Genomic DNA, 9,293 nt, shown 5'->3' with positions numbered 1-9,293 from the left:
AAGATACAAAGAATGTAAACCAATTGTAAAACTTCGTAATAATTAACTTTCAATTATGGCCACTAGGTGCGCCACACCCACGCTTTCGGTGCTATGACAACGATATAAACAATCATGTGAAAATGTCGATGCAATGGTAAAGCATGACCTATTTTAGAAAAGAAGTGTTTCATTAACCGTTCCATCGAACTACACACAAACATGTTTTGAAACAGCTACAAAACTTACTCTTGTGACTAATATCAACACTACATTATTTTTATCACATTCTTCTGCTCACGTCTTTGTTTTGTATTCGCATTAACAATTGTGAACTTGCATTATCTCTGTTATATTCCTGAGACTCCAAAAGGAGTGGAAACATTTCAATTTGAATAAGACAGAAACTGAGGATGCCAACAGGCGAAATTATTATTGATGAGAAAAAATAAAAATTACACACAGGCGGTGATCGTGCTTTACTCCGAGTCACAGGAATATAATGTATTGATTTGTAAAGACAGATCCACCGGTCACCGCGACCTGCACAGGTTGGTTCCTGCATTTATTTTTCACATATTCTCTGGCTTGTATTATCTCTAATGTAAGATAACCTGTTGTACTTTAGACGTACACACTTCGTGTTGTCGAGGATAAGCAACGTTGTTACCTCAAGCAGTTACGACTAACTTCATAGATAAATGTTAAATGTTAGGAAACTGATGCCAAGGTGAGCTACCAATGTTAATCGACAATTTCTTGTAATACGACCCAAGTAATTTGCATCCAAGTTAGTTAGATCTCGTATTATTTCTTACCACTTTTCTTTACCTGTCCCTCGACACCTTCCTGTCCCAGGCAACTGAATGCGGACAAACAGCTGCAAGACTCCCGGCTTTATAGAAAAACTGCATTACCACTAAACACGCAGCAGGTAACTTCCCAACCACATGAGGTGAAGTTGTTGCTACTTTCAGCAGTCGGGACACGCACCGCCAAGCACTAATCTTGTACCAGGTACTGCATGACATCATGTATATGTGAATAAACATGAGGTGATTTCAACGCGCATCCATGCACAGAATATTTAATGTTTCATGCTTTCTATGATATGAGCAGACATCGCAACAGAGGTGATGCGCAAACGTTTTACTTGCAAGAGAAATTTTATTCTAAATCGTCGCTTGCAGCACAACCAACAAAAGTAACACAAACAGGTAATTTTTAATGACAGAACAACTCCACATTCAGGTCAATACCTTGAGTTAAGCATTTAATACCAGGAGGGTAAGATTAAACAGAACTCTTTGTATCAAGGTTATTTTTGCAATAAATTTGTCATTATCAAAGTTACACATTTTTTACAGACATGTGGTTGAAAAGTGTTCGCAAAACGACATTCGTTTGCAATGTTTCCTGTTCTTCGTTTACATTCAGAATATTAGACACATTCAACTATTATTCTGGGTTCAACCATCCCGAATTTTATAAATAGGTGTTTTTAAGAACGCGTTTTTGCGGCAAACGCTACTTCGCGACACGCAGCGCCAAGCGCTTACTTCATCTTCTAATCTCGTCTCCCACCAAACAACCTGAGATTAGCCTTGTACCAGGTACTGCATAACGTCATTATAATACTGCAATCACAAGTTTGCAGTAAACACGGTAAGGAGATTGAACGTGCGTGCAAGTAATGTTAATTACTAGCAGTTTGCAGTAAACACAGTAAGGAGATTGAACGTGCGTGCAAGTAATGTTAATTACTAGCAGTTTGCAGTAAACACGGTGAGGAGATTGAACGTGCGTGCAAGCCCAGCAATGTTTATTTCTACCGGGTTTCAGGACGCTATATATAGATAATTACAACGTTGATCACAAACTAAGGAGAATTTGTTCATCGTATGCATGTTCTCACTTTTATTTCGGGATCAAACATCACAGAGTTGTAACTCATGTATTAAATTTTCTGTGATATCTGCATTCACTACAATGGAGAAGATGACGCGCAACGTTTTGCTTGTGGCTTACGTCCATGCTAACTCCACCGCGGATAGATTGTACCACAAATAATATAAAAATCCTGACGGAAGTGTAAATTGTGGCTGAATAACCAAGGTATTTTATGACAACTTCACGGTTGACATTCCTTCGCAGATATTGTCAAAAGACCAAACCGCTGAGGCATGAACAATTATCTTTCTTCAATTTTAACCAAAGACAAAAAGCATGATAATTACAATGCCACAAACGGTTCGCATTGGAATTTACGTTTCAAAGTTGCCCGAATGCAGCAAAAAAATTTCGAGGCGCGAGACAAAATGCAGATTCTTACGTCATTTTGTCTGACTCGAGCCTCGAAAATGTGCACCCTGGGGTTGTGCAAGTCTGGGGCAGAATGTTGAAATTTGAAGTTTTTTAACACAAACCTTGTGACTTCTCACACGCTTAAATCAATAATCCACAACCCCAGGGTGCCCCCGGTTCCGATCAGTTACGCATTTATTACTGCGATGTAAATATTAAACATGACCTTTTGTTCTGTTGATATTTGTTTTATGTACATTTGATCAAACTGAGTTTACCCAATTATTTAATTACGTTATGATGAATTGCACTCTTCAATCGTTACTATTTTTTATAATTTGTTTCCCATTTTTGCGATACATAAATCTAATATAACTTGAGTAACATTTAATTGGGAAATCCTATTTGTTCAGTACATTTGACATAAAGTCGCACGTGAGTTCTTATGTTCTTCCCTAGCATGACTTTAATTGAAAACCTGATGCAGAGTGTAACGTCCGTTGAACGCGCCCCGGTTCTTGGCGCGGAACGTCACACGAGGCGGAATTCCCGCAGTTAAAACGCGTATCTTTAATGGGCCTCAAACTCGCTCACTCAGTTGATGTTATGTTTGTTATCGAATGTGCAGTACGCACTCGTACGCAAGATGGAATGTATTCGAAGTATAGACGGTACAGACGTCGGGAGGAGACGAAAGACACGTATAAGGCACGTGGACCCTTAGAACACGGTTTCTACACAGAAGGCAATGTGTCAATTCATGTAGATAATTACAGCATAAGGCTCACCAACTATTTGGGAACCGGGAAACTCTGGACCACAAAGACGGTCCAAGCAGTTACTGTATCACACCTAAACGAAACAGGCAACATAAACTACAATGCGCCACTATGACGTAACACACACAATGCTTACCGATAACTTTGGGCGACAGAAGATTGAATACCACACGCTTCACGTGTGTACAAATGCAAGAGAGACACTGTGAGTACAAAGACAGCGTCAACACCGTGTGTAAACTTAATCACATTAACAAGGGCAGCTATACTGTTCAGCGAACTGACTTCTAAGACTGGTGGGAGAATCTTAAAAATCAACTTGTTGCAATAAATTCCACATATGAAGTTACAAAGAATGTAAACCAATTGTAAAACTTCGTGATAATTAACTTTCAATTATGGCCACTAGGTGCGCCACACCCACGCTTTCGGTGCTATGACAACGATATAAACAATCATGTGAAAATGTCGATGCAATGGTAAAGCATGACCTATTTTAGAAAAGAAGTGTTTCATTAACCGTTCCATCGAACTACACACAAACATGTTTTGAAACAGCTACAAAACTTACTCTTGTGACTAATATCAACACTACATTATTTTTATCACATTCTTCTGCTCACGTCTTTGTTTTGTATTCGCATTAACAATTGTGAACTTGCATTATCTCTGTTATATTCCTGAGACTCCAAAAGAAGTGGAAACATTTCAATTTGAATAAGACAGAAACTGAGGATGCCAACAGGCGAAATTATTATTTATGAGAAAAAATAAAAATTACACACAGGCGGTGATCGTGCTTTACTCCGAGTCACAGGAATATAATATATTGATTTGTAAAGACAGATGGTCACCGCGACCTGCACAGGTTGGTTCCTGCATTTATTTTTCACATATTCTCTGGCTTGTATTATCTCTAATGTAAGATAACCTGTTGTACTTTAGACGTACACACTTCGTGTTGTCGAGGATAAGCAACGTTGTTACCTCAAGCAGTTACGACTAACTTCATAGATAAATGTTAAATGTTAGGAAACTGATGCCAAGGTGAGCTACCAATGTTAATCGACAATTTCTTGTAATACGACCCAAGTAATTTGCATCCAAGTTAGTTAGATCTCGTATTATTTCTTACCACTTTTCTTTACCTGTCCCTCGACACCTTCCTGTCCCAGGCAACTGAATGCGGACAAACAGCTGCAAGACTCCCGGCTTTATAGAAAAACTGCATTACCACTAAACACGCAGCAGGTAACTTCCCAACCACATGAGGTGAAGTTGTTGCTATTTTCAGCAGTCGGGACACGCACCGCCAAGCACTAATCTTGTACCAGGTACTGCATGACATCATGTATATGTGAATAAACATGAGGTGATTTCAACGCGCATCCATGCACAGAATATTTAATGTTTCATGCTTTCTATGATATGAGCAGACATCGCAACAGAGGTGATGCGCAAACGTTTTACTTGCAAGAGAAATTTTATTCTAAATCGTCGCTTGCAGCACAACCAACAAAAGTAAGACAAACAGGTAATTTTTAATGACAGAACAACTCCACATTCAGGTCAATACCTTGAGTTAAGCATTTAATACCAGGAGGGTAAGATTAAACAGAACTCTTTATATCAAGGTTATATTTGCAATAAATTTGTCATTATTAAAGTTACTTATTTTTTACAGACATGTGGTTGAAAAGTGTTCGCAAAACGACATTCGTTTGCAATGTTTCCTGTTCTTCGTTTACATTCAGAATATTAGACACATTCAACTATTATTCTGGGTTCAACCATCCCGAATTTTATAAATAGGTGTTTTTAAGAACGCGTTTTTGCGGCAAACGCTACTTCGCGACACGCAGCGCCAAGCGCTTACTTCATCTTCTAATCTCGTCTCCCACCAAACAACCTGAGATTAGCCTTGTACCAGGTACTGCATAACGTCATTATAATACTGCAATCACAAGTTTGCAGTAAACACGGTAAGGAGATTGAACGTGCGTGCAAGTAATGTTAATTACTAGCAGTTTGCAGTAAACACAGTAAGGAGATTGAACGTGCGTGCAAGTAATGTTAATTACTAGCAGTTTGCAGTAAACACGGTGAGGAGATTGAACGTGCGTGCAAGCCCAGCAATGTTTATTTCTACCGGGTTTCAGGACGCTATATATAGATAATTACAACGTTGATCACAAACTAAGGAGAATTTGTTCATCGTATGCATGTTCTCACTTTTATTTCGGGATCAAACATCACAGAGTTGTAACTCATGTATTAAATTTTCTATGATATCTGCATTCACTACAATGGAGAAGATGACGCGCAACGTTTTGCTTGTGGCTTACGTCCATGCTAACTCCACCGCGGATAGATTGTACCACAAATAATATAAAAATCCTGACGGAAGTGTAAATTGTGGCTGAATAACCAAGGTATTTTATGACAACTTCACGGTTGACATTCCTTCGCAGATATTGTCGAACGACCAAACCGCTGAGGCATGAACAATTATCTTTCTTCAATTTTAACCAAAGACAAAAAGCATGATAATTACAAGGCCACAAACGGTTCGCATTGGAATTTACGTTTCAAAGTTGCCCGAATGCAGCAAAAAAATTTCGAGGCGCGAGACAAAATGCAGATTCTTACGTCATTTTGTCTGACTCGAGCCTCGAAAATGTGCACCCTGGGGTTGTGCAAGTCTGGGGCAGAATGTTGAAATTTGAAGTTTTTTAACACAAACCTTGTGACTTCTCACACGCTTAAATCAATAATCCACAACCCCAGGGTGCCCCCGGTTCCGATCAGTTAAGCATTTATCACTGCGATGTAAATATTAAACATGACCTTTTGTTCTGTTGATATTTGTTTTATGTACATTTGATCAAACTGAGTTTACCCAATTATTTAATTACGTTATGATGAATTGCACTCTTCAATCGTTACTATTTTTTATAATTTGTTTCCCATTTTTGCGATACATAAATCTAATATAACTTGAGTAACATTTAATTGGGAAATCCTATTTGTTCAGTACATTTGACATAAAGTCGCACGTGAGTTCTTATGTTCTTCCCTAGCATGACTTTAATTGAAAACCTGATGCAGAGTGTAACGTCCGTTGAACGCGCCCCGGTTCTTGGCGCGGAACGTCACACGAGGCGGAATTCCCGCAGTTAAAACGCGTATCTTTAATGGGCCTCAAACTCGCTCACTCAGTTGATGTTATGTTTGTTATCGAATGTGCAGTACGCACTCGTACGCAAGATGGAATGTAGTCGAAGTATAGACGGTACAGACGTCGGGAGGAGATGAAAGACACGTATAAGGCACGTGGACCCTTAGAACACGGTTTCTACACAGAAGGCAATGTGTCAATTCATGTAGATAATTACAGCATAAGGCTCACCAACTATTTGGTGAACTTGGACTTGGAACTTGGAGTTTGGAACTTGGACGATTGAATTTGATCTGAGTGGATTTTTCATTTGCTCGTCACTAAACAACTCAAATCTGATCGTAATATTCCCGACACTACGATGTGAAGTCAGATAACTTTCTTTCCTGTTAAGTTTCAACAAAAGCATAAATGTCACCAAATTAAAAAAGTAATTAAATTACAATGCGTACAGTTTAGTTGACATTGCTCTAGAAGCAGTTTTGATATCTCTGTTTAATATTTCCGAAATAAAGCACGATATTTCCAAGTGTGGATTGTAAGATGTCCGTCTCACAACTTGAGTGGTAAATTTGTAATTGCGAACTTGGTACACGATGCTTACGTTGCCTTGGGATTTCTTCGAAAAAACATGTAAAGTATATTTTTGTTGGAATAATTAATAATGAAGATTATGCTCTGATCAGTTGGTCGATAATGAAAATTGTTATATGTTTTTTAAAGGTTTATGACATGCTTTGTCTTATTCAAGATTAACGACGATGACGTCATTAACGTGCAAAGTAAGTTAAGTTAATGGAAATCACCTCTTACACGAAACTTATCTATTGACTCAGGTTGCATCAGTAGTGTCGCTGCACAACACATGTTTACAAAGAAAAAAGGCCCTACAACTTACAGCTAATTTATGTTAAAACCAAGCCGGGAGTTAAAACCAAAGTCATTGTAATCACGCGTTCAACGAATGCCCATGTTGTGATGTCCAACAAAGCGGCGTCAGTAGCATGTGAAAAAATGCTAGCCTGCAGAGGCAGCGACATTAAACTTGTGTCATAAACCACGACATTTAGGCCATAAAGCCATATATATAACTGAAATCATAAACAAAGTCAAACAAACTTCTGTGCTGTGTGCTGTATTACTTTACTGGATTATCGACAATAAACGGATTTATGAACACCTTTGGACTGGTTTGAAGCTTGGTGGATGTATGTGTTTAGTCGGGAGTTAGACTACTTAGGAGACGCACAGACTTTTGTAAAGGAGTTATTTAACTCCAACAGTAACCTTGAGATAGAGAAGGCAAGTTGCCTACGAGGCCGAGTTGCCATCGAGACTCAGTCGGCCCCTTTGGGTGCGACGCCCGAGACGCAGTCGTACCCCTCAGTCGCTCTAAGGGAGGCGACAGTAGTTTGTTTTCTGCTACTGAACAACCCAACTTTTCTATGTAATAACCATGTTATTTTTAACTGTATTGCGGACCAGTTCAGTTACTGCCAGATTCAATAAATTCAGATGTACATCGGATAATATTTCTTCACTAAATACAAATACCTCCAGAGTTGAAAAACACGCGTCCAGTTCAAATTGGAAAACAGGATCTTTCGCTGCAGCTTTACAACTTCCAGGGAGACAATCAAGACTTGTCATGGGACGATTTGAAATATACAAAATATCTTTTCCACTTGCATCCAATGCTCTTAACCCATGGGAACTGACACTGGAATAAAAGTTGTTTAAATAACCATAAGATTGGTGAACTTGATGTTGTAAAATATGTAAAAAAACAATAAAAGAAAACAATAGATGTGTAAGATGTCGTTTTTTCTTTATATTCAAAAAAGGTCGGACGACCGACATCTGAATGAGATTGTGATTACTCATCATAACTTGTTTATTATTTTAGATTAACTGAAGTTTTATCAAAACAAATTTCATTTAAGCAACAAAACTTACAACTAAAACAAAGAAATTTTATATCATTGTTTTGGTTTAGTTTGGATGAATTCAAAGTAACAAATTCATGAAAAAAATATTTATTCCTCTAGCAATTTCTAGAAATTTTAAGTCTTACTTTAACTTGATAGAATTTGTGTTGCATTCCTTTTCGTTATACATCTTGCAATCTGAATATAAAATAATATTCTAGTTTCACTTTTCCTGTTTTAAACTACTTTGATTTTAGTGCAAAAATATTCCTGGGTCAATAAACCTTATTTCGTCTCAATTTATATTCTCAGTTATTCTTTCTGACTATTATGTTTACATTAATTACTGGAAGTTTTATAAATGAAATCAGCTGACCATCACATAGTTACCTTTACATCGAAATGTCAAGCAAAAGCTTGTAAATACAAGAAGTGCGTAATATCATCGGCAAAGCCATGTAGTGGAAGTGCTTATGGTGACACATAACTTTCCCCGTGAGAACAGGGTTTAATTAAACACAAACTTGTATGAAAAATATTTGGTTTGAAAATTCCATAAGTCAGACACATAATAACTACGTCATCCACACACACTAAGCATTGTGCACTACACAGTGTCCGCATTTTTAAATTATATAATCGGTTTGTGTTTAAGTCTCTTTATATGATCGGTTGCTCAAATTGTTCAACCCACTTCATTACTTCTGCCTCACATTATTCTCGAACTTGATATAATACAAACCTGAGCTTATGCTGATTGAAGGAGGAGGAGTGAATGGTCGATAAACGAATATTTGAATATTAATTCTTCGGGCTTGAAGTTTAATAATTTGATCCCCGCCAACAATTACCCCAGGATGTGAAGGATCATCGGATAAAATCTATTCAACAACAAGGTACAGGAGATCATATGAACTTAGTTTGTTTTCAAATCAAATATAACAACAACGTCTCTATAATGGCAGTCACGAAAACTTTCAGAATGCAGCTTACATAGAGTCCGTCTTTATATCCATTGCGACCAAACGTAATGCTAACAGAGGAAGCAGATATTGTGAAATTACATCTCACTGGGCTTGTCACAGTATAATTACAAGCTAGGTATTGTAACAAGAATCCATAGCT

The 9,293-nt window shown here is 37.8% G+C and overlaps 1 protein-coding gene across 1 annotated transcript; it reads right to left on the bottom strand.

Moving 5' to 3' along the window:
- Positions 1 to 6,196: 6,196 nt before the first annotated feature.
- LOC145913329 (uncharacterized) lies at positions 6,197 to 8,358 on the bottom strand. The gene is made up of 5 exons (XM_083000952.1): positions 8,315 to 8,358; positions 7,795 to 7,960; positions 6,693 to 6,859; positions 6,472 to 6,626; positions 6,197 to 6,417 (listed from the first exon to the last, which is right to left on the bottom strand). The coding sequence occupies exons 1-5, from the start codon at positions 8,356 to 8,358 to the stop codon at positions 6,404 to 6,406; spliced, it is 546 nt and encodes a 181-aa protein (XP_082857078.1). The 3' UTR covers positions 6,197 to 6,403.
- Positions 8,359 to 9,293: the final 935 nt, after the last annotated feature.

This window comes from Ascidia mentula, chromosome 1 (genome assembly GCF_947561715.1).
Source record: "Ascidia mentula chromosome 1, kaAscMent1.1, whole genome shotgun sequence".
Classification (NCBI taxonomy): domain Eukaryota; kingdom Metazoa; phylum Chordata; class Ascidiacea; order Phlebobranchia; family Ascidiidae; genus Ascidia; species Ascidia mentula.
Note: the sequence above shows the minus strand (reverse complement) of the source record. Positions and strands in the feature narration are given on the sequence as shown.